Here is a 27,500-nt window from a genome sequence, read left to right as displayed (position 1 = left end):
GATCAGTTTTCAATTGTCATTTAATCTGGTATCTTTATTAGTGTGATGAGAGTTTTTGTTTGGAGATCAGTTTTCAATTGTCATTTAATCTGGTATCTTTATTAGTGTGATGAGAGTTTTTGTTTGGAGATCAGTTTTCAATTGTCATTTAATCTGGTATCTTTATTAGTGTGATGAGAGTTTTTGTTTGGAGATCAGTTTTCAATTGTCATTTAATCTGGTATCTTTATTAGTGTGATGAGAGTTTTTGTTTGGAGATCAGTTTTCAATTGTCATTTAATCTGGTATCTTTATTAGTGTGATGAGAGTTTTTGTTTGGAGATCAGTTTTCAATTGTCATTTAATCTGGTATCTTTATTAGTGTGATGAGAGTTTTTGTTTGGAGATCAGTTTTCAATTGTCATTTAATCTGGTATCTTTATTAGTGTGATGAGAGTTTTTGTTTGGAGATCAGTTTTCAATTGTCATTTAATCTGGTATCTTTATTAGTGTGATGAGAGTTTTTGTTTGGAGATCAGTTTTCAATTGTCATTTAATCTGGTATCTTTATTAGTGTGATGAGAGTTTTTGTTTGGAGATCAGTTTTCAATTGTCATTTAATCTGGTATCTTTATTAGTGTGATGAGAGTTTTTGTTTGGAGATCAGTTTTCAATTGTCATTTAATCTGGTATCTTTATTAGTGTGATGAGAGTTTTTGTTTGGAGATCAGTTTTCAATTGTCATTTAATCTGGTATCTTTATTAGTGTGATGAGAGTTTTTGTTTGGAGATCAGTTTTCAATTGTCATTTAATCTGGTATCTTTATTAGTGTGATGAGAGTTTTTGTTTGGAGATCAGTTTTCAATTGTCATTTAATCTGGTATCTTTATTAGTGTGATGAGAGTTTTTGTTTGGAGATCAGTTTTCAATTGTCATTTAATCTGGTATCTTTATTAGTGTGATGAGAGTTTTTGTTTGGAGATCAGTTTTCAATTGTCATTTAATCTGGTATCTTTATTAGTGTGATGAGAGTTTTTGTTTGGAGATCAGTTTTCAATTGTCATTTAATCTGGTATCTTTATTAGTGTGATGAGAGTTTTTGTTTGGAGATCAGTTTTCAATTGTCATTTAATCTGGTATCTTTATTAGTGTGATGAGAGTTTTTGTTTGGAGATCAGTTTTCAATTGTCATTTAATCTGGTATCTTTATTAGTGTGATGAGAGTTTTTGTTTGGAGATCAGTTTTCAATTGTCATTTAATCTGGTATCTTTATTAGTGTGATGAGAGTTTTTGTTTGGAGATCAGTTTTCAATTGTCATTTAATCTGGTATCTTTATTAGTGTGATGAGAGTTTTTGTTTGGAGATCAGTTTTCAATTGTCATTTAATCTGGTATCTTTATTAGTGTGATGAGAGTTTTTGTTTGGAGATCAGTTTTCAATTGTCATTTAATCTGGTATCTTTATTAGTGTGATGAGAGTTTTTGTTTGGAGATCAGTTTTCAATTGTCATTTAATCTGGTATCTTTATTAGTGTGATGAGAGTTTTTGTTTGGAGATCAGTTTTCAATTGTCATTTAATCTGGTATCTTTATTAGTGTGATGAGAGTTTTTGTTTGGAGATCAGTTTTCAATTGTCATTTAATCTGGTATCTTTATTAGTGTGATGAGAGTTTTTGTTTGGAGATCAGTTTTCAATTGTCATTTAATCTGGTATCTTTATTAGTGTGATGAGAGTTTTTGTTTGGAGATCAGTTTTCAATTGTCATTTAATCTGGTATCTTTATTAGTGTGATGAGAGTTTTTGTTTGGAGATCAGTTTTCAATTGTCATTTAATCTGGTATCTTTATTAGTGTGATGAGAGTTTTTGTTTGGAGATCAATAAAGGGGGTTTGGCTTATAAGTTCAAATATGTACGGAGTAAATCAAAAGACACAAATCTATAAATAAGAGTTTGTTAAGAACTCAGGATTAAGATCATTCTATATATGATCATCGGTAGACTTAATTAGAATTTTTATACTTAACGAAAATTATTAAAAATTCATATTGTGTCTGTGTCTCTGTTCCCCATAATCTCATTTTGTGTAATACACTCATTCAATATCTCGCTATATTAACAGTGCGGATAACAACGTTCTATTCTAAATGGTAATGACATGTATTAATAATGTTTTAATTAAAGATTCTAAACTTTAATTAAATTCATTACAAACATCTCTTTTTGATTATTATCCTTAAACATTATCCTCTCACATAAAACACTTATATACAATGTTTAGGGTCCCATAAATAATCATGGAATTTTCATTGATATCCATAAAATATTCACAAATATATACACATAAAATGATGAATAAACCCTTTTATTAAATAAATAATAAATATCATATCACATCTCATGCTTGTAGGACACCATTCCCAACATATACATGTACCGCTCTAATCTAATATCGGATTGGAGACTTTACCATTTTTTATATAGAAAGGCGAATGAGGGGTTTGAGATTTTGCACTTGCTTACTTGCTTACTTGAGTTTTTTCTTTTTTTTTTAATGAAACATGTTTTTAATTATCTCATCAAATTCTTTGTTATTTTTTCAAAATGGATGATATATTCAAAAATATAAAAAGGCATTCATATACATAACCTCTACTTAGGAAATATGGTACTACAAATAATTGGTTCCATCAATAAAGTCGAATGAAGCTCAAGGAAAAATAGCATGTACCCGACTCCACAAATGAAAATCACCAAAAGAAGTATACAAAAAATCGAGCACACACATGGCTCTTTAACAGATCCTCTACAACTGACGGGAACAATTCGATCAACTGATGTTGAAAAACTCATAGTACAAAGGCTAGACAAAAATCGCAAATAAACATATCTTGCGGATGAAAAAAAATAACCTAAACTAATCGAGATAAGAATCAGTACCGTTATTACAAATGGAAAACAAAACAATCCGCAAGTTAGAACATCAAAACACTAAAGAGAGTAAGGCCACACAAAACCAGTGCAATAAAATGGTAGAAAAGACACGTGGTTGGTAAACACACGAAGGCGATAACCAACGTGTGCACTACAAGGCGCTCTATATCTCTCGCAGACCACAACCTCCACAAGGTAGGTCGAGACCATAACCAATGAGTTAAAAAACGCCTAAAGTCCAACAATGATACCATCTCTATTTTAGATTCGATCTGACAACCATCTTCCTTTACGAATGGCACAAACCCCACTCTAAACTGAGCATCAAATGATGAGCTTGTAAATAAACTTTGGTGACTAGAGGCCTGAGATACACTTAGCTTTTAGCCAAGGAAGCTTCTCTTTTTTCCCTCCCTCTGTGTTTTTGCTAGGGCTGCGTTTGGCATGAGACAAATTTCTTTTTTTTTTCTCCCCTCAAATTATACTATATACCATAGAAGGCACCGAGTTTACTATTCTTTGAACAATGCCCTGTCTTTTTTCTCCCTTAATTTTGAGAAATTTTCGTGTCCCCTGACTTTCGCTTTTACTGTTTTGCCCTTGGTTTCTTATTTCTTCTTTGTTTTTTGTTTGGACGGTTTCGTCTTTTCTATCGAACTGAAGTTTCTAGCACTACAAGAAAAATCCTCTTCAATGACGAAAAATGCTATTAAACCATTAATATAGCGTTTTACAATGCTAATTTAACCGACGCTATTAAAAGTCCATAGCTATTATAGCGTTTTTTAATTACTGTTTAAAACGCTGTAGAAAGCACATCTATAGTTTTTCTAACTAACTATGTTTTAGTTTTTATTGCAGTTTTTAATGGCTATCAAGTATCGTTTAAATTTTAAAATCAATATACAAGTGTCCATGCATCTTGGGTAACTATTTGAATTGCTTATAGCAAAAAATCATTTGACAACTATTTCACGTATTAAAATTAGAACTTCAAGTGAATAATGCACTAATATGCTATTATATATGATGCTAAATTTTAAAAGTACACCAAATAGTCAAATACCACCTTCACTATATAATTCACTAATCCATACAATAAGGAAAGTAATCAATCTATACTACGGTTTTCTACTTGCCAACTATTTGTTCACAATATATGACGTTCGGAGCAATTCTAGAAAGCGAAAGAACCAAAAGCTAGCTAGCTATTAGAGGGAATGTGACTAGTCGTCAATTTTTTCATAAGTTGGAAGTTTAAAAAATCTTCATTCATTTTGTGCTCCAACTTTAGCAAAACTCCATTCAACAACTGAACAAAGTATCTATTGACCTGTAGGAAATAACAAAAGGCAACAAAATAACAAATGAAATCATGCTAAATAAAAAAAAATCAAAAATCCAAAAAAAATTTCTAGGCAACTAGTAGAAGGTAAGAGCGTCAAATCCATAAGCACAAATAAATCAAATAGATGAGAACTCATAAAACGGGGGACACATTAATTAAAGCATCTCACAACCAAGACTTGTCCAATTAGTATGAGCAAACATGATTAGTTTCAGTATAAACTGAAGTATAAAAAAATTATTTTCTATATTAGAACACTTCCTTTTCACTTATAAAAAATCAATTACAAAGGAAAGAGAATGAGGAATCCTCTTAAAGCAAAAACATGAAAATAAAACATAAAAGGAAAAACAAAACATAAAGAAGGCTTAAAAGCTAACAAAACAATTAAATCCCAATACATCCTTCCAGTTTAACACTAGCAGAGACAAACGAAAATCCATAAAGTTTTATCTGTCGAAGCCCACAACAAAGCTGAAAGTAAAAAATTAAAATTATGAAAGTAAAAAATTAAAATTAACATAAAAGAAAGGCTATGTTTTACCTCGCTAAAGGATACCATTCGATTAAGCAGATCAAGAGTAAGCAAAACTTCCTCACTGCCATCTATGTACAACTCCTGGGCAAGATGCATGAGCAACATAAGCACCCCAGAATGTGTATACTATAGGAAAGATGAATGCTTCTAGCATGGAAAAGTTATGAAAACACATATTTGAGCTGAATATATTATAATGTATTAAAATTTCTCTGTTCATGGATAGAAAAGAAAGAGAAAGAAACTTAACCACACCCTACAAACTTTCCTAATCAAGCAATGAGCAAAAGATTTACTAAATAGATATATTGGTTCAGAAAAGTAAAAAAGCAACATTGTTAGATCTGATGTTACATCTGGTGTTCTCGATGATGTTAGAAAACTGTCTCGAACACGGCTTAATTAATTAAGATCCGGGTTAATTACGTATAGTTGCTCGAGCAGAATAAAGTGCAGAAATCAAAAGAACACACAATATGATATCGCAGTTTGGTGTGCACACCTACATCTGCGGGCCACGCCCAGACAATAAACAGTTCACTATGTTCTAGAAATTACAGACACTGGACGGACTTATTCATTTAAGGACTCCCTTCTAGACAATGACGCCGCTGTGACGAATCTCCACAGTGATTATTTAGCGTGCACCACACGTCTTCTATTCACCTGACGAACTCCCTTTGACTGACAGAGCTTCCTCCCGAAAGTAACAAATCTCTCTCCCGAAGGACGATCTCAATAACTCATAAAAACTCACTGACGTCTCTCTGAATATTTTCTCAGTAATAAGCTCTCAAATTCACAGACTTTTCCCTGGAGTTATTCTATTATATTCGTACACACATATGCTCTGAAAAAAAGCCTTTAAATAAAGTGAAGAGAATCTCATTCAAATCCACTCTCGATAAGATCTCTATTATCTCCATGATTCTCTCTCCTAGATAGACTACAAAATATCTTCACATTATCTTCTTAATCTCCAATTCGAATTATGCATCAAACTATCAAATTCGAATTAATTATCCTTTTAAACTTTGAATTCAGATTTAACCTTCTCATCCACCATCACCATTATAGCACATAACCCAATATATCTTACCTCACCCGTGGCCTTCTTCTCCAAGCTCCTTTCACTTCCAACATTAACAATATATGTTTATCACATGCAAACCTCCCATGCTTCACATAATACATCAAGCTTGATTTGATTTTAAATATTCTTTTGTAAACGTTATCCGCAAGCTCCAATTTTGAACAACTCCAAACAATAATCGGATTAAGCCAAGAATTCAAATCTGAAACAACTTGATCTCTATGTAAGCTTTATCTCCCATTTAAATTCAAATAACCAATGCCTTATCTTCCTTTGACTAGGGTCTTATCCTTATCTCTCCAAATCTCAACCAATGTCTTTTCTTCCTTTAACCAAGGTTTTATCCTTATCTCTTCAAATCTCAACTCAACAAAATTTGCAACTTTAACTTCAAATCTGATTATGAATCTTCTTCTGCAATACGAAATTTTCTTGAACCTATTTTTTGAATTTTTACAAGATTGCCAATAAATTGCCAACTAATAAAAATACCTAACAATCTTCCCCTTTGGCATTTTTTGGAAAAACTAACAAGAGATCCTAAAAAATTCAAAAACGACAAAAACATATAAAATTGCATTGTTCTCCCCCTTTTTGTCAAAGATACGCCAAAGACAAAAAAATAAAAAAAAATTCACACCCTAGAACCGTCTTCAGCAGCTGATGTCACAGATGATGTTGTAACACTTGTTGGAACACTCAGTGCAACACTTCGTACTAGATATTTACGAACGCATTGATCTCTGTAGCTCACTCCCCCTGAATCTTCTCTGTGTCTTACTCCACCTGAACGTAGCAATTTCTGAATCTTATCCTTAACACCTATCAATCGCTTAGTGCAACCACCATCACTACACCACAATCATTAGTGCATGCTTCGAAAGAAGTATAAGCTTTATGAGACCCCAAATTAGATTTCCTTACCCACACACGTCTAGACAAATTATTTTTCATATCAATCTTTACGTTAGGTGTTCTTTTTGATGGTCATGATCATCATGCTCATGATCATGATCATTAGTGGTACGAAACTCACCTCTTCTTTAATACGTTGATGATGGTGTTAGTCTGTGGCCAAGAGAGGAAGGAGACAGAGTGGGCTAAGCTCTTTTCTAATGCAGGGTTTAGAACTTATAAAATAACTCCTATTTTAGAGGTTAGATCTCTCATCGAAGTTTTTTCGTAAAATAATAATATATATAAATTAAAAAAGTACTTGAGACACTACCATACTAAACAACACAACTAATTTTAAATTAGCCAGGTGACTCTCAACATGAGGTCAATAGATGAGACCTACTTTTTATAATTAGTTGTGTTGATTAGCATTAGTAGGGCTCTGAGCGTTGCCAACTAATAAAACTTTATTATACAGTTTGAGTCGTAACTAATTACCAATGTTTTTTTCAATATGAATAAGTGATAAACTGGCTTTTCCCCTGGTGGGCCCTAGAAGCTCGTCCACTTGCACTGGAGGTTAGCAACTTGTGATGATCTATCCATATATGTGTGCATTATGTATTTTATAAAAACAAAGGTTTGTTACTGTATTCTATCAAGTATGCGTTTAACTTGATAGAGCAAAATAAATTAGCAATATTATTCTATTCAATATTTCTTGTTTTCTTGTTTCAATGTCAAGACTCAAGTCAATCTGACTCTTTATTTTATATGTAAGAAAAAGAATACTCACCATGAAAAAAAGAAAGAAAAAAACAAGTTTCATAACACATGGTAAAACTAAAACGGAACTTGTTAATAATGGTGGTTAAAATTAAATTAAATTAGAATGATGATTAAAATTAAATTAAATTAGAGGAGTACTATAATAATTTCACTCTTATAATTAAATCTCTTGTAATTTTGATACCTCTACCAGCTTCATGTTATTATAGATCATTTATGATACATATCAAAAGCAAATAAATAAGACGTGAAAGTCGTAAAGTGGAAAATCTTACACCTTCTGGTTACATATGGGGCCAGAATAGAGAAAACTAAGAAAAGAGATAGCAAAGCCATCACAAAATTTCAGTATAAGAGGTTTATTCCACTCTTTCTCTTTGCTTATATCTATAAATAATCAAATTAAGGAAACCTCGAATCTATACGCAGATAAATAGATAATTAACCTACTTAACAAGAGAGATAGCAATTGTATGGGTATAATCAATCAATTAACTAATAACCCTCCCTACTTTTGTAGCCGCATGTTGTTCATGCTATTTTATTTTTAAAGTTAAATATGATGATAGTGATGATTAACTGGAAAACATACTTAGCACGCTATACTTGACCATACTTGACCGATGTGGGTTCGGTATGGTAAGATTAAAATATATAATAAGGCCTAGAAATGATTAATTATAATAACGAACAATTCGAGTTTTCAATTCAAGTTTTGTTACAGTGAAAAATTCTTATAAAAAGTCACATCTAATTTTTTTATTACAGTTAAAAATTTTAATATAAAGTCATATCTCAACTCGAATGGTAAAAAACAATTCCTCAATCAATTAACTAATACCCATTCCTGACCCATTCCTGCTTTTGTAGCTGCATATGTTTTTCATGCTATTTTATTTTTAAAATTAAATATGACGATAGTGATGATTCACTGGAAAACATACTTGGCACGCTCTGATGTGGGCTCCGTACTGTAAGATTAAAATATATAATAAGGCCTAGAAATGATTAAGTAATATCATGTGCTAGTACGGATGTATTAATTCCGGAAAAAGTTTGATACAAAAGGATATAAAAAATAGTCAATTTGTATAGTAAGCAACAAGTTGCTTTTAGAAGCTTAATTAGCATAGTAATAATTCCACATCGCTCTGTCTACAACGTTGATATTTAATTTAGTTCAAATTATCATTCGTAGACATCTCTAAGTTTTTTTATTTTCCTGAAAAAAAAAAGAAAAAGAAACCTTGCTAGAAGATTTTAGTTATGAAAAAGAGTATATATTACTAATTGTGAGCCTTATTAAAGGATGTAGTTTAGGTTGGATAATTATATCATAATAAGAGCTTCGACACTCGTGTTTGATAGCAGTGCCTCGTAGTGTTTTGTTTGTATAGCCTTGTATCTTATTATTGTATTACAATTAGTACTACACTAAAATATTATACATGTGTTAAATTAATATTCATAATTATACATAGGATACTATGAAATTTAGCAGGTTGGTACTCTTTATGAGCTGGGAATCTGAAATATTGCCGGTTGATTATATTATATTTTATTTTATTTTCTGGCATACAACTTTATTTCAAGAGTTCACAAGACAATTGAAAACATATTATATATACATGATGCATATGTTTATATAATATGGTAGAGACAATAGTTTATTAATTCTGTGAGGAAATAATGAAAATAAAATTTGAGACCGAGTATTTATCAAACCAAAGTTTCAATAGCTAGATAGAATAAAAATATCAGTAAAAAAACTTGTAATTCGTGATTCTGATACTAGATTTTGCATAATTAATCGTCAAAATTTCCTCAACACACGACTTCAATTTTCGTGTTAAATTATCAATATTGCATAACCAAAGAAAAGTATAACCAATGGAACATTAATTAATCTACTTTTAAGTTGGGATACATATAGAAAACAATATATATATATATATAAGAACCGTCAAGGAGCATAATCACGGAACAATTAGTGTCATAATATTCCAAGGATCAATTAATAAATTGAAATTTAGAAGATGACATTTCAATATTTTAATCACTTTCTAATTAGATATATATCGTGATAAATGTCCCTAGAAAGGGCAAAAAACAAAAAAAAAAAAAAAACAAAAAGAAAAAGAAATCCATCTAATAAATGCCTCACTGTCATCGCATAAAGGAATCTCTATATATATTTACATATATACAGAGCTCAAAATTCATGAGGCAAAATGATAATTTTCAAAGTTTAGGAGGCAAAATGAAAATGATCTCAAAATTCTGAGATTAATCCAAAAAAAAGAAGAAAAAAATATAATTTCCTTATGTCATATGAGAAGTGGGAAATATAATTCACCAACCATGTCATAATCTCAAACAAAAGCACTTATTTCCAAATCTATTATTCAACAACTTATGTGTAATCACAATTATATGGTAGGGTTGCATGGCAACCCTATACTATTAGGTATACCGTAACAAAAAAAAAAAAAAAAGACATATATCTATAAATTCAATATGTTTGTTTTTTTTAATGCTCGGTAAAGAGAGTAATTTGAATTCTGCACCTGATAATGTGTAGTCATGATGAGCTACGAAGATCCCGCAGGCAGTTCAGGAAGAATCCCAAATATTATGGGAGTGCATGAGGATGAAGACCAAGTCTACGGGATGGGAAGGAAGCTGACCGAGTCCATAGCAATTTGGTTTTGCACGTTGCATGAGTTTGAATTGGCTGTTGTGTTAGTTATTTACTTTTTGTTGTTTATTTTACCATTGTTAAGAGTTGCTTGAGTTGCAGTAATCTGTTGATGTACGAATTATTTAAGAAGCTGTTATTCTGAACAAAGGCATCAAGCAAATTATCCATAGTATTCTTGCGGTTTTACTCTTACCCGAAATAGAGTATCTTTACAAGCTTTCACTGGGACCATCAACTGGTATCAGAGTTGCGTTATTATGGCCAGTAACAAGGAGCGAATTGAAGCCTTGGAAGCAGGACTCGGTGGCGTCCAGGATGGATTGCAGCAGATGGGGCTGGGAATTGCAGATAAGTTCTACCATCTGGAGGCCACTATCCAAAAGCTTTCAGATGCTTTACTTTTGAACAATGCCTCGTCTAGCCATAACAACCGTGAGCGAGAAGTTCCACCACGTTTCCACAGAGAAGAAACCGAGGGCAGCATCCCAATCATCCCCTCTAGAAAAACTCGGCTGGAGTTCCCCAAATATTCCGGTGAACACCCGACGGAATGGTTCACGAAAGTGGACCAATTTTTTGAGTTTCAGGGAACGCTAGAATCTTATAAGGTGTCGCTGGCTTCTTTTCACCTTGAGGGTGAAGCAAATCAGTGGTGGCGATGGCTCCGGAGGACGTACAGGGAAGAAGGCAAGGAAGTGTCATGGATCGTCTTCGAGGAAGAATTATGGGCACGATTTGGACCTACGGAGGGAGAAGATTTCGATGAAGCTCCCTCTCGCGTTCGGCAGATGGGCACCTTACGCGATTACCAGTAGGAGTTCGAAAGGCTGGGTAACCGTGTGCATGGCTGGGCACAAAAAGCCTTGGTGGGTACTTTCATGGGGGGACTCAAACGGGAAATCGCGGACGGAATCTGGATGTTTAAACAGAGAACGTTGAAAGACGCCATTAGCTTGGCGAGGATGCGGGATGAGCAACTCTCTAGACAACAGAGATTCATGCGACCTCCACCACCTGCGAAAGCACTCCCAGCTCTGCCGCAACAAGCTAGAATGGCTCCTAATTTAGCTGCTGCACCGGTCAGACGACTTACATGGGAAGAAATGCAGAGGCGTCGAGCACAAGGACTGTGCTTCCATTGCAACGAACGCTTCACGCCCGGACATCGATGTCAACGACCGCAGTTGCTGTTGCTGGAAGGCTACACCGATGCTAGCCAGATTGTCTGCGAATAAGTCACGGACCAACGACAGGAGGAGCAAGGTGAAGCCCCAGAACAAGAACCAGAGCCGGAGATTACACTCCATGCATTAACAGGGTGGACTGCACCTCGAACAATGTTGATGATGGCCAAGATTGGCCCGTATGAAGCAACAGCGTTAATTGACAGCGGGTCGACACATAATTTTATTAGCAATCGCTTAGCTAACATGCTCAAGTTACCGGTGGTACCAACGGAAGCCTTCACTGTGCGAGTGGCCAATGGGGAGCGATTGAAGTGCCAAGGACGTTTTGATAAGGTGTTGATCGAGTTACAAGGAGTTGAGTTCTACCTCACTTTTTTTTCTCTGCCATTGTCAGGACTTGATCTTGTGCTGGGAGTCCAATGGTTGGAGACGCTAGGCTCGGTGGTATGTAACTGGAAACAACTCATCATGGACTTCACATGGGAAAACCAGGCTCAAAAACTTCAAGGACTGGGGAGTCGAGCTATCCAGGAGGCATCACTTCATGAAATTTCAAAAGAAATTCGCCAAGGCCAAGATTAGTTTGCTGTTTGCTTTCAGGCCACCACAGATGCAACCAACTAAGACGTGTCACACTTAGCAAGGCAGCAAGACATGCAAGGATTGCTGGATGATTATCACGATGTATTTCAGGAACCTTCTAGCTTGCCACCGGTGCGTGAAATTGATCACTGTATTGGGCTTAAAGAAGGCACCGAGCCCATTAATATGAGACCATACCACTATGCCCATTTTCAGAAAGTCAAAATTGAAAAGCAAGTCCAAGAGATGTTAGACTCAGACCTTATCCGACCAAGCACTGGCCCATTCTCCTCACCAGTTTAGTGAAGAAAAAAGACGGGAGTTGGCGTTTTTGCATGGATTATCGTACACTCAACGCAGTCACCATCAAGGACCGCTTTCCAATACCAACGGTAGACGACATGCTCGACGAACTCTACGGTGCGTCTTATTTCACTAAATTGGATTTGCGAGCCATATATCACCAAGTAAGAGTTAACCCCTCTGATATTCCTAAGACTGCATTCCGTACTCATAACGGACATTATGAATATTTGATAATGCCGTTTGGCCTCTGCAATGCCCCCTCTACTTTTCAAGCTGTTATGAACACTATATTTCGCCCTCATATTAAAAAGGCTTCGGAAAAAGATGCATATGTCACTCGGCCTCTGCAATGCCCCCTCTACTTTTCAAGCTGTTATGAACACTATATTACGCCCTCATCTTAGAAAATTTATACTAGTTTTCTTTGATGATATATTGGTTTATAGTCCCACTTGGAGCGAGCATTTAATTCATGTAAGACAGACCATGGAGATACTACGGCAACACAAATTCTTCGCCAAACTTAGCAAATGCGTCTTTGGACAACAAAAGCTGGAATATTTAGGGCATATTGTCACCCACCAAGGAGTCAAGGTGGATGATAACAAAATTGCAACCATGGTGGCATGGCCATGACCTGCTACTATTTCAGAATTGCGTGGTTTTTTGGGTTTTACAAGTTATTATAGGAAGTTCGTCAAGAACTATGGCATTATCGCCTGACCACTCATTAACCTTCTCAAGAAAGGTCAATTCCGGTGAAATGAAGAGGCTGAGGCGGCCTTCCTCGCCCTTAAACACGCAATGACCATGACACCCACGATGGCGATGCCAAATTTCCATGACTCTTTCACTATTGAAACCGATGCTTCCGACAATGGGCTTGGCGCAGTCTTAACCCAACAAGGCAAGGCCGTGTACTTATTTATTTCCTAATTCCTACATATATGTACACACACACACGAAGAGCTGCGCGATATACTATACACATTGGAGGGGCTTCAATATATCTTCATCCACAAGGTTAGTCTATTTGCTCCATATACAACATGTATGATCATATTGATCAGAAAGAAAAAAAAAAAGAAAAAGAAAGAAAAAAGATCCCTTTGTGTGTGTGAATTATATATATGCTTTTATATAGTACATTTCCTTTCCCATTTTCATCTCTATTGTCATGAAAACTATACATATATATTTTTTTCCTCTGTGTGTATATATATAGGTAAGGTCTCTGCTCAGGTACTTGTATAATTGTGTACGAATTGTGTATATTTATACGTAAGTTGTGTATATTTACATGACACTTGTATAATTGTGCAATCGTGTATATTTACATGTAAATCGTGTATATTTAAATATAAATCGTGTATGTTAAGTTATAAGAAATAATAATGTATATTAATACTCAAAACATGTATTTTTTATAGCAATTAGTGAACACATAGCATGAAAATATGTATATTGGCTGATTTGTTGTATTTCATGTTAAATATACACGATTTACCTGTAAATATACATAATTCATGCACAATTATAAGTGCCTGACCGGAGACAATTCCTATATAATATATATATATATATATATATATATATATATCACATGCATGCGAATGTGCATCTAATCTGATGTTCAAGAAAGAAATGACGTAAATTATATTGACATATTTGAGTGTAGCAGAAATTAATAATGTAAATCAATATTACCTTCTTCCTCATGATATACCTTCAGTGCAATTAGTAGGCATGATATTACTTCCATTAAGCACACATCTACCACTCTCTGTTAGATTTACAAACCATATTATCTTTTGCATCAAATTATTTTCTTTTTTTCTTGCAAGGAGAAAGGAAGTAAGGCTCTAAAATATTATATAGAGAAAATTGTTATACTTATCCTTAGAGTGTACGAGTCCAGAGTTTTACTATTTATTCTTAATTAATATCCTTTTAACTAATATATTTATTTGACTAAAAATGATATTAATTAAAAATAAAAAGTAAAAATCCATACTTATGTAGTCTAAGAGGCTGGAGAAGACCTGCGGTGGCAAGGCCTTGTGTCTTGATTTTTTGGAAAATGGCGCATCCTGTGACGAAGGTGTAGACAGCCTTGAACATCTGGGGCCAATAAAATTTTTGGGCTAGGCGCTTGTAAGTCCTTAGTACTCCAGAGTGGCCCGCTGGTTTGCTACTGTGGAATTCTTCCAATAATTTATTGCAGATGAGGGGCTCTTGTGGTACCACTACCCGATTCTTGTAAAGGACCAGGCCATTGCGCCATTTGTATGGGCCTTCGGGCTTGTCTTTGGCTATTTGGCCTATTCAAGTGACATATGCATCTTTTTCCGAAGCCTTTTTAATGTCTTCCCATAAATCTACCTGCGGCACAAACAATTGGTTAAGGGTTGAGCTGCCGGGTTTGCGAGAGAGCGCATTGACGGCGGAGTTCTCACAGCCTGGCTTATAAGTAATCTCGTAGTCGTAGCCCATCAATTTGACCACCCATTTTTGTTAGACAATTATAGACCTAGCTACCTTTCTTTCCAACATATTGATTCTTTATGGGCACTCCTTTTAACTACTTCTGCCTTCATAAGTATAAATTAAGTCAACATATATATATATATATATATATATATTATCCACCTAAACATTTTTTTTTTCTAGTCGTTTTTCCTAAAGCCATAAATAACGTAGCAATTTTCTAAATTAAGTGTTTGAGCGTTTTTGCCTAATACCCTTTTGTCTAATGACATGAGGGAGGGGGTCGGGGAGGACTTTTTGATAGGGTGAGTTGATTGGGTTGTAAGATCTCAAAAACCCACTCAATTCGTCGATGTTCATCTCTAATGTTTTCTATTGAGGTATTACTTTCTCTAGTTTTCTAAACACTTCAAACTGGAGCTTATTGATTCTTGTAAAAAAAAAAAGACAAATTATGATATAACATATATAATCTTTTGGAAATATTTTAGAAATAACAAAAATTAAATAGTAATTATAATAATAAAATTCACTTTTTATACTATGAAATTACGTTGTAATTATTAATTTAATAAGTAATTAATAGTGTCCTGCCTGACAATTGATAATGATCTTAGAACTGTTTACTAATGAAAGGTATGTTTTTATTCCGATATCACAAGTGGTGTTGCAACACTGATTGTGACACTATCACCAAAACACGTGATTCTTCTTAAAAATGACAATTTTCTTAAACTTTTACTAAATTAATTTTTTACCAAAACATGTTTTTCTTGCCGTCATACTTGAACTGACCAGAACTTTGGTGCACGTACAAGTGTTTTCAACTTGTTTGGGCCATTAACTCAGTTTTATCCTGCCTTGTACCCCCCAAAAAAGAAAAACAAAACTCAATTTGATCCTAATTAACATATAGTATTGGAATGTAAGTGCTAAGTCATTTAGGATCAAAACAAATGATGAAGGAAAACTGATCAGAAGAATTTTTCATAGGGATATATATTACTGATAGTATGTTTTTTCAAGATGTTGAATATACCATATTAATAAGATTAATGTGTGAACATTTCATGAGCTGATTTAATAATTAAAGTTTCAATGTTAAAATTAGGAATAAGTGAAGTGAAATATACTATAAAATATTTCTACTAGAAAAAGTAGTAGTCGTCACAACTTAATCATTATGATAAAGTGAGAAAGTTTATTGGTAAACACAATTATTTTCTAACCACGTACTCCCGTCATAAACCAATGAAAAGAAAAAGTTTAAAAAACGTTTTAATAGTAGACAATTAATAGTTTTATTTTGGTGAGAATAAGTACTCCCAGTGCTCATCCTAAAAAAAGCCTGTAGTCACAAAAAGTTCACCAATATATACATAATGCTGACAATTAAAAAAAGTATTATTAGTAGAAAATTATGGTAAAGTTGGGATTATCATTTAATTACAAAAAAGTTTTGTTATGAATATAAAGTTGTCATTAGTTAATAATAAACTATAAGGGTAAGAATGAAAGAAGATAAGAGAGAATGAAAGAAGATAAGAGAGAATGAAAAACTATAAAGGTTAGAAATTATAAGATATAGAGGAAAGAAAAGATTTTAGTTTTCTCATGAGTTATTTGATATGATATGAAGGAAAGAAAATGAATTTACCATCTCTTATTTGATATTGAAAGTGAAATCAAAAGGATAGAAAAACTATATATTATGGAACAATATAATTGTATTAGTTAATTTCTTCCTACCAAATATCTCGACTTATAAATTTCCATCCTATCCAATGTTTTATTTTCTTCCACTTTTTATTCATACCAAACAGATTCTTTTTATTTTTTGTTTTGTTTTGCAATATATAACATTCAAGTTGTAAAGAAAATGTGGATGACAAATGGCAATTTAGTTGTCTCATCAAAATATATTTTTAGGTCCGTCATTGTTACAGGGCTGAGGCTCGCACTGGGAGAGGAATTGTTTCGATGGATTTTTTTTTTTTCGAAACTTTTCGATGGATATATTTTTGGACTTCTTGTATTCTAATTTCTAACCAAAAAAAAAAAGAAGCTTGTAAAAGTAGACGGTGGGGTCTGCTATCAAATACATGTCATAAGTACTTCAATGATCTATGATTGCCTTCATCCCTTGATTCTTACTAAACGGTTCTAAGATCATTATCAATTGTCAGGCAGGACACTATTAATTACTTATTGAATTAATAATTACAACGTCATTTCATAGTATAAAAAGTGAATTGTATTATTATAATTACTATTTAATTTTTTTTATTTCTAAAATATTTCAAAAAGATTATGTTATATCATACTTTGTCATTATTCTTATTATTTTTTGTAAGAATCAATAAGCTCTAGTTTGAAGTGTTTAGAAAACTAGAGAAAGCAATACCTCAATAGTAAACATTAGAGATGAACATCGGCGAAGTGAGTGGGTCAAAAACCCAATCAACTCACCCGATGAAAATCGGACTAACCCTATCAAAAAGTCCTCCATCGGAGTAACTCTATCAAAAAGTCCTCCCAACCCTCTCCCTGATCATGTCATTAAACAAAAGGGTATTAGGCAAAAACGCAGATTTTTTATGAAAACTATACACAGATTTTTTTTCCTGTATATATATATATATGTAATATATTTCACATGCATGCTAATTTGCATCTAATCTGATGTTCAAGAAAGAAATGACGTAAATTATGTTGACATATTTTATATACTATTGAGAGTTTAGGGAAAAAAGTTGTAATTTTTGCAGTTGAGGGAAACTTTCGGAAATGAAATTGCCTCATTTCCTTAAGAAAAAAAGGTATGAGAATGTTTAGTTGACATCGATGTTCACTAGTTTATTATTTTGGCGATTATGTTTATGTACGTAATACATGATCAGTATAAGTTACCAAAATTTGAAGTTTTAAGGATTAAAACTATCAATTTTATTTTCCAACAAAAAAAAAAACAATTATTTAAAATTTATGGTAACGAATTACAAAACCTTTCTGATATATACATATATATATATATATATATATGTGTGTGTGTGTGTGTGTGTGTGTGTGTGTGTGTGTCATCATAATTATCAAATACGAGATCAAAGACCCAAGGCATATGAACTCTAATTTCAGAGATACTTGGAAATTGAGAGAGAATATAATTATTTATAGCTCTAGCGAGTAAAATCCCAACCATCTAAATTGAATCTAGCAGAAATTAATAATTGGAATCAATATTACCTTCAGTACAATTAGTAGGCGTGACATTACTTCCATTAAGCACACATCTACTACTCTCTGTTAGATTTACAAACCATTATCTTTTGCATCAAATTATTTTCTTTTTTTCTTGCAAGGAGAAAGGAAGTAAGGCTCTAAAATATTATATAGAGAAAATTGCTATACTTGTCCTTAGAGTGCACAAGTCCAGAGTTTTACCATTTACTCTTAATTAATATCCTTTTGACTAATATATTTATTTGACTAAAAATGATATTAATCAAGAGTAAAGAGTAAAAATTCAGACTCATATAGTCTAGGGGATATCTATCTCTTTTCCTCTATTATATACCATCTAATTATCTGTTCATCATTAGAAATATTAGCAAAAATGTGGTTTTCTTTTGATTTAAGTTTCTAGTATATGAAGCATGTACTATTACGGAAAAAAAACCAAAATAAACAACAGAGATCATGACTTATAAGAAACTCGCACATTAAAGATGATAATACATCGTTTGGTTAAAAAGGGAAATAAGATCAGAACTACTTACATATATGTATGAATATAACCTTAGATTCTCTATTATAACAATCAAACCAAATATTAATCCATTGAACTACACATATATATGATTAATCAATAGTATAATGCATAAATAAAAACACACCATATAAGGTTTTCATTTTAAGAATATCATATTAAGGAGTGATTATCAAAGATTACCGCCATGTTTTCTTCAGCTCCATCTAAGGTTTCCATTGCATATGCGAGTTCATCAGCTTCCCAATGATGATTAGATTGCTCTACTTGACCTTGGTAATTAACAAACTCATAATTATTGTCGCAGTCGATTATAGAATCGAAAAACGATGAGAATGTCGCATCCTCGTTATGATCCTCCTCCTTTCTCTGATGATCATGATCAGATTTCTCCATGATCAAACCTTCAGCTGACAAATTAGCTCAAATATTTTCATCCGCTGGAGTAGTTAATTGGGAGTAATTAGGGTTAGGGTTTGGATTAATATTAGGAAATACTGTTAAAGTGGCAGAACAGTTATGGATTACTTTTGAGCAACTAGGGTTAGAATTAGGTTTATGATCTATTCCAGTAATTCTTGATCTCGTTATCCGTACGCCCTGGAATTCTCCCAGCTATCAAAGACCACCTTAGATTCAACAAGATCTATCAATTAATATTAGGGTTTTCATGAAAACTGTCTAGAAAAAAGAAAATACGTATGTGTAGAGTATGTATTATATATACCTATTTCCAAGGAGGCGATGAAGGCGGAGGATAAGATCCTCCTCATCAGGCGCGATGGGGCCGCGCTTGATGGAGGGGTGGAGATAGTTCACCCAGCGGAGGCGGCAGCTCTTCCCGCAGCGGAGCAAACCGGCGTGCTCCGGGAGGGTTCGCCAGTGCCCTTCTCCATGTCTTTTGATGTAGGTTGCTAAAACCTCATCTTCTTCCGGAGTCCATGGACCTTTCTTTATGCTTACTTTCCTGCCACATGGCGTTTTGCTTTTCTGCTTGCTGCTGCTGAAAGAATTATGTCCAAATGAAGATGGGTTCCTGATCATGATCTGATCTCTCTTTGATCTTTGTCTTCTTTTTAATTTTTTGTTTGTAAACTCAATGTGTTTATGTGCAGATAAGTATAAGAGAAAGCTTCGAGGGTTAATTTGGATGGTGATGATGGTGGTGATCATGATCATCATCATGATTAAAAGTAATGATGTATTATTTGCTGCCAAGACGTAAAGATAAAAGAAAAAGAAAATAGGTATATAGCTATATGTATATATATATATATATATATATTTTAAGGGAACACTTGTTTTCAGTCGTGGCCAGAATGGGAAAAGAAAATATTTTTGTATAGGAAACTTTTGTAGCATTAGTAGGTCTAGAAAAAATGCGATGGCGCACAAGCTCTTAGACATTAAGCCTTTAAAAAAAAAAAAATCCATATTTTATAATTGTAACCATAGGGTGTAAACCCACATTTGAGTCTTGACTACACATTTTCAGCTGCAGAATTCAAATTACTCTCTTTACCGAGCATTAAAAAAAAAAAAATATTTAAAAATTAAATATTTTTTTTTTTTTTTTTTTGTTACGGTATATCTAATAGTATAGGGTTGCTATGCAACCCTACCATATAATTGTGATTACACATAATTTGTTGAATAATAAATTTGGAAACAAATGCTTTTGTTTGAGATTATGACATATGGTTGGTGAATTATATTTCCCACTTCTCATATGACATAAGGACATTATATTTTTTCTTCTTTTTTTGGATTAATCTCATTAGTGGCCCTGAATTTTGAGGTCATTTTCACTTTATCTTTGTCTTATTTAAGAAGCCGTTTTATAAGAATTTATATTAAAATCATATTGCAAAAACGGTGGTTAAATGTGGACATGTGGTTTTTATCTTATTTATTTTTTTTTAAAGATTTATCTTGTTTGTTTTTAATAGAAATTCAACTAAAAAGACCATGTGACTACATCACTCTCATTTTTCTATTTATTTTTAGGAGAAATTACAATAGAAGAGGTTACAATAGAAGATATTGATGTGTGTTTTCTCCTACACTTTGATATTTTGCATTTTTCTATAGCTCTAGATTGAGCTTATCTCACTTCATTAAAAAAAAAATAATGATAATAATAAAAAAAACTTATCTTCCGTTTCTCTAAACTCCCTTTGCACTGAATTTTGGGGGGTGACCTCATTTGAAATTAATTTTTGGTGTACTTAGTGATGAAATAATAGAAGCTTTATCCATCCCTCCTTAAGCAAAAAAAAAAAAAAAGAAAAGCTAGGAAAATCCTAGTCCCTTAGATGCATCTGAAAATATTGCATCTACAAAGTTACATGTTTGTTTGTGAAAGATCTATAAGATCCAGTGTTAGAACTTTGGATGGGCCATCCACAACCGCCTTAAAAATTCAATTTTTTGCCTGAGCCCGAACCCGCCTGGCGCGATTTTTTTGGGCCGCCCGCCCATAAGAAGGCCCATATGGGCCGCGGGCCTGTGTTTGGCTGCCCGAGCCCGCCCGAGTGGTCCGAAAAAAAAATATTTTTTAAATTTTTATAATATTGTATATATATATATTATATAATATACTATTATAAAATAAAAATGAGTATTGATGTCCTGAGACATCATTTTTATTTTTGGAATTCTCTGAATAGTTTGTTGGATATTTTGTTTTGAGAGAAGAGTATTGTTTCTTCTTTTTTCGTTCTTTTTTCTTTTGTTTTCTTTCTATTAACTTATATTTTTTGGCCGAAGAAGTTTAGCTTATCTTTAGATCTTTTTAATATTTCAATTTTTAATAACGACCAACATCAACATTAATATTTCGATTGACGTTGTTACAACTCTGAGTCCTCTTTGTCAGCAATCTAATTTTTAGCTTTTATTTTTCTGAAAAAAATTAAGAATCTTTCTTCTTCTTCGTCTTTTTAAATTTTTTTTTTTTTAATTTGAGATTGGGTGTTTCATCTTAGGAGTATAAAATTCAACTCAAATTAGGAGTCATGAGAGCTAAACGCAAAAAAAAAAAAAAAAAAAAAAAAAAAAAAAAAAAAAAAAAAAATCTACAATATTTTTCATTTTTCTTATTTTCCCTCAAAATTCAAACAAGAACCAAAATGTAACCTAAATGTTACCGGATTTGTTGCAACAACTATTGCGACAAAAGTGCCATACATAGATGTGATTAGTGCTGTAAGTTCGGGCGGTGGGCTTGCCCGAAGTCTGAAAATTTTCAGGCTCGGTGGGCAGGCACCATTCGCCGCCCGTCTGTCGATTTTTGCTGGGCTCGGGGTCGGGCAGCCTGAGGAAAAACCAACCCCGACAGGCCGGCGCTGGTGGAGAAGCTGTGACCGCTGTCCGCCGGAATTTTTTTTCAATTTTCCCGCGTAACTCGAAGCCCGAAAACAAAAAAAAAAAAAACGGCTAGTTTTTTGAATTTTTACCCGACCCGACCCGAATTTTATGTGACCATTAGCCCGAATTTTGAATGCAACCTGACCCCAGCGGATATTTTTTTTACCGTTTCCCGATCTACCCGACCTGACCCGACCCAACCCGAATGCTTGTTACCGTTGGAACTGAAAATTTGAGGGAAAAAATCTTTTTTCAAGCCAAAAAATTTCCTATAAATACCCCCCCTTCTGCCAACCATTTTTCTCACCCAAAAACTCTCATCCTCTCTTAATTTCTCTCAATCTCTCTTAATCTCTCTCAAATCTCTCTTAATCTCGCTCAAATCACTATCGATCTCTCTTAATCTCTCTCAAAGCTCTCTCAATCTCTCTTATTTTTCATAATGGATTCTTCTGGTTATGGTGGTGATATTCCTGTTGATGCCCAATTAAACATCGAAGAAAGACAATTTGCTATTAATGTTTTTCAAATGCAGAAATCGCAAACTGCAGAAAGAGCTGCTGAGGAAACTGTAAATCCGAGCCTTGGTGGACGTACTAGAGGTCGTGGATATAATGGTGGTGGACATGGAGGAGAGGCAAGCGGAAGTGTTAGTGCAAGTGTTGCAAGTTCTAAGAAGAAATGCAAGCGCACCTCAACAGTTTGGGAGCACTTCAACACATTTGAGGAGGTCGACAATAACGGTAACGTTAAATACATAGCTAAATGCAAATATTGTGGTGATAAATTACAAGATAACACTATTCATGGCACTACACACTTGAGAAGACACTCTAAAAAGTGTCTTCAAAAGCAAGGAGGCGGACCCGATCTCCGCCAAACACAATTATCATTTGATTGCCAAACCAGCGGTCTAACCACTTGGAAATATGATCCGCAAGTCAATCGTATGGAAATGGTACGATTAGTAGCCATATTAGATCAACCACTTAGTTTTACCGAACAAAGGAATTGTCAGCATTATATTAAAATTGTACATAATCCTAATGCACAATTTTTTTCAAGAACTACTCTTAGGAAAGATGCATTAAAATTATATAAACAAGAAAGGGAAGCATTAATCAACTTTTTACACTCTCCTAGTGGTTGCGTTGCATTAGCGGCGGATATTTAGTCCACCGTTGCCAATAAAGATTATTTAGCTATAACTGGACATTATTTTAAAGGTTTTGATTTAGATAAGAGAATATGAGGTTTTAAATGTGTTATAGGATCACATACCACCAAGTTAATATATAATACAATTTTATCTGTCATTGATGAATATAGTTTAAGGGATAGAGTAATGGCTATAACATTAGATAATGCTACTGTAAATACTAAAGTAATATAACTTTTTGAAAATGATTTAAGTTTATTCGGTAATAATGATATATTTCACCAATGTTGTGCATGCCATATAATTAATTTAATAGTAAAATCCGGTTTAAAATCAATGTCAGGTCATATTAAAAGAATTAGAGATAACATTTCATGGATTCAAGGTAGTAATAAAAGAATACAAGATTGGTTTAGGTTTCTACAAGCATGTAATCAAAATCCTAGAGCATTAGCCTTAGATATGCCCGTAAGATGGAACTCCACTTATATAATGCTTGAACAATGCATCCCCTATAAAGATGCTATAACAAACTATGTTAGTACAAAATTAGGACCAGGATTTATAGACCAAACTGATTGACAAATTGCCGAACTTTTATAAAACTTTTAAGTATATTTCACTCAGTAACTTTAAATATTAGTGAAACATATTACCCAACGTCACCATTAGCATTAGGAGAACTTTTAAGAATGGCTATTTTATTTAGTGAATTTAGGACACACGAGGTTTAGGAGTTCCTATCGCTTCTATGGAAAAAAAGTTTAAAAAATATTGGTCTAAATTACCAATGTTGTATGGTTTCGGTGTTATTTTTTTATCCTAGATTAAAATTAGATGGTTTAGAAAGTGGATTAGAAAACTTAGGTGACTTTTTAGATATCGACTGTACTGACCAATTTCCTATTATAAAAGAAAAAAGATTATCTCTCTATAGCTCTTATGAAAGTAGGTTTAGAAACACAACTCGTGTAGAATAACCGCAACAACGAGACGACAATTCGCATTCATTCTTGAATCTTTTCGGGTTGAAGAAGAAGAAGAAGACGACGACGATGACAATTGAAGGTCAAGAAGAATCTGGGAGTGGATCTTCATCAAGAGGTGGCGGCAACAGCGGCGGCTTCAACGAGTTAATGGCATACCTCAATGAGGGCTTAGTAGTCGACAATAATGAAATGTTTGATTTGGTTCAGTGGTGGAGGGCACGAGCATTAACTTGGTCGATCCTAACTCAACTGGTAATGGATATTTTTTTGATCCCAATCTCCACTGTTTCAGCCGAACAAGCCTTCAGTACGATCGACCGAATACTTGAAGAATGTAGAAACACATTACAACAGGACATTGTTGAAGCTTTGGCCTGCATTAAGGATTGGGATTGTTCCGACCAACGCTTACACGATTCAATTTCACCAGCAAGCCAAGAATGGATCGATGAATTTAATAGATTAACTTTTAATATTCAAGACGATCATTCAGCTTCAAATTAAATTCTATTATTGTAATTTGTAATGTAAATATTTATTTACTTTGTACAGTGTTATTATAATATTGTATAGACTTTGTAAGTTCGTCAAATTTGTAATTCGTCCCACAATGATTGCACGCTTTTTTCCTTACTAAGTTTTTATCCCAATTGGGTTTTTCTTGGTAAGGTTTTTAACGAGGCAATCATGAATTACAAATTTAAAAATTAATAAATAAATAACTTTTTTATATAGTTCGTGTTCATTTCAATTTTTAAATTGCAATCTCCCTTATAATTTTTGTATAATTTTTACAACCATATAAATATAATACTTATAATTTTTGAAGTGTAGCACTTTAGCAAGTTCGTTGCTCTTTAATTATTTAATACATTGCTTTCCCTATTACTATATGCTTGCATTATTTTCTTGGTTCAGAGGCTGATGGTGCTATGGACAAATACAATTACTAAATAATAGTATATTATATAATACATATATATATATATATACAATATTATAAAAATTTAAAAAAAAAAAAATTTTCGGGCTGCCCAACCGGGCTCGGACAGTCAAACACAGGCCCGCGGCCCGTCCATGGGCCTTCTCGGGCTCGGACGGGCGGCCCAAAAAAATCGGGACGGGCTGGTTCAGGCTTAGGCAAAAAATCAGATGTTTCGGGCGGTTGTAGACGCCCCGTCTAAAGTTTCAGCACTGGATCTGATAGATCTTTCACAAACAAACGTGTAACTTTGTAGATGCAATATTTTCAGATGCATCTAAGGGACTAGGATTTTCCTAGCTTTTGTTTTGTTCTGTTTTGTTTTGTTTTGTTTTTTTTGTTTTTTTTGTTTTTTTTTTGTTTTTTTTAAGGAGGGATGGATAAAACATCTATTATTTCATCACTAAGTACACCAAAAATTAATTTCAAATGAGGTCACCCCCCAAAATTCAGTGCAAAGGGTGTTTAGAGAAATTGAAGATAAGTTATTATTATTATTATTATTATTATTATTATTATTATTATTATTATTATTGTTATTGTTATTATTATTTTTTTTGTTTTTGTTTTTGTTTTTTTAATGAAGTGAGATTTGCTCAATCTAGAGCTATTGAAAAATACAAAATATCAAAGTGTACGAGAAAATACACATCAATATCTTGTCGACAAAAGGAGCCACACTATTTGAGGTACTAGGTACAACCCAAAACTTGTCGAGTTGTCGTCATGTAATAAAAGCAAACGATTTGAGTTAAATAATTGAGGGCTTTTTTTTTTCCCCCTCGTGCTCAAGATGTTGAAATTGAGTTGAATAATTGAGATGTGCTGCTTGCTTTTTGATGAGGATTATAAGTGATGTAAATTGAAAGGCAAAGGGTCTCTCTTTCTAGTGAAATCTCATGACTTTATTTTGTATGGTTAATATTCGTATACGACAATGAATTATTGGCACAATCACTTGATATTTTTATTTTAGTATGGATGTCACGACAATCATTTTTGCTCCTCAACTCTCACATACAAAAAAGCATCTTAAAAAAAAAGAGATAAAAAACCCACACTAACTATTAATTTATATATATATATATATATATATATATATACTAAAAAACAATATATGTACTTCCTTTTATGGTAGTATTAATTTATATAGTTCTAGTGCCCTAAATAAGTTAGTAAACCCTAAAAAATAAAGGTAAGAAAATAACTGTAAGTAACAAAAACAAAAGAGAATACATATGGTGTTGGTGATGATTGAAAAGCAAGAAAAAACATATGGTGTTCACTTTACATAAGTCGAATAAAAGCCAACTAACTCAACTGAACTGAACTGGCTACCGACTAATTATCACTTGTCTTCTCATCTATGGTGAGGGACGGAGGTATATGGTGCCGAGTGGGCCGCACTCACTTTTTTAAAAAAATTAAAATTTGAGCCCTTAAAAAGTTCTACTTTTTATTTTGCCTCTACTGAAATTTGATATTTTGCCTCTACTGAAATTTTATATTTATATATACGCTCCCACTGACTTTTATATTTTTTATTTTATCCCTAAATGTGTTTATAAACAATTTTAGTCATTTTAGTCATGAGCTATTGTAATGTCTTTTATGATATCTTATATTTTGGGCTACATCATATTTATATAATCATATTCTAAATTTATGTTAAATTCTTACCTTTCCTAGGTTTGAGCTCGATTTTGACTATGACAAAGATCTATAGATTTTAAATATTTTGTAATTTTTTCCTAATTCTGTTTTTATTAAGGATATATGGATATGTTTTGTGATTAAATTGACCGTTGATTGATGAAATGCAAGAATGGAGCATAATTTTGAAATCTGAAACTATTAATGTGATACAATCTAAAAATATAAGGCATGATTTTTTTTATATCCTCAAAATGCAATGTATTAAATTAAAAAAAATACGATAGATTATTGCTAGTACCGAATTGAAAATGTTAGATCCAATCAAATAAAAATTACAACGAAATTAAGAAGAAAAAAATATGCAAAACAAACAATTTTGTTTATATAAAAAAATCTAACGCTTCAAGACAAAGCCCTGTGCTAGGATATTTTTTCATTTCTTAAAATTCTCCATATGTATCTAATATTTCTTGAATCATCAGCTGCAAAAATTGAAAATAATTAAGTACTTACGTGTAAATATAGTTTTTACAAGGTATAAGAATGAAACTAATTTAGTATTTATTTTTAAATATAATATTTACTAGAACCAAGATTGACACTAATTAAGTATTTAGGTATAAATATAATACTTACATGTTTCTAGCCGCATTTCAGAACTTGCATCCGCAGCAGCTGCAGCAGGAAAAAAAGTTAGAATTTGAAGGAGAATTGGAGGGGGTGGAAAAAAAATGTT

The 27,500-nt window shown here is 33.1% G+C and overlaps 1 protein-coding gene across 1 annotated transcript; it reads right to left on the bottom strand.

Annotated features, from left to right (window-relative positions):
* Positions 1-19,165: 19,165 nt before the first annotated feature.
* On the bottom strand, positions 19,166-19,653 carry LOC21392947 (transcription repressor MYB5). Its single transcript, XM_010099098.1, has 2 exons — positions 19,337-19,653; positions 19,166-19,238 (listed from the first exon to the last, which is right to left on the bottom strand). Exons 1-2 carry the CDS (start codon positions 19,651-19,653, stop codon positions 19,166-19,168), a joined length of 390 nt encoding a protein of 129 aa, XP_010097400.1.
* Positions 19,654-27,500: the final 7,847 nt, after the last annotated feature.

The sequence above is a fragment of the Morus notabilis genome, unplaced genomic scaffold, assembly GCF_000414095.1.
Source record: "Morus notabilis unplaced genomic scaffold, ASM41409v2 Scaffold1404, whole genome shotgun sequence".
NCBI lineage: Eukaryota > Viridiplantae > Streptophyta > Magnoliopsida > Rosales > Moraceae > Morus > Morus notabilis.
The sequence above is the reverse complement of the archived record's forward strand: the minus strand, read 5'-3'. Positions and strand labels throughout refer to the sequence as shown.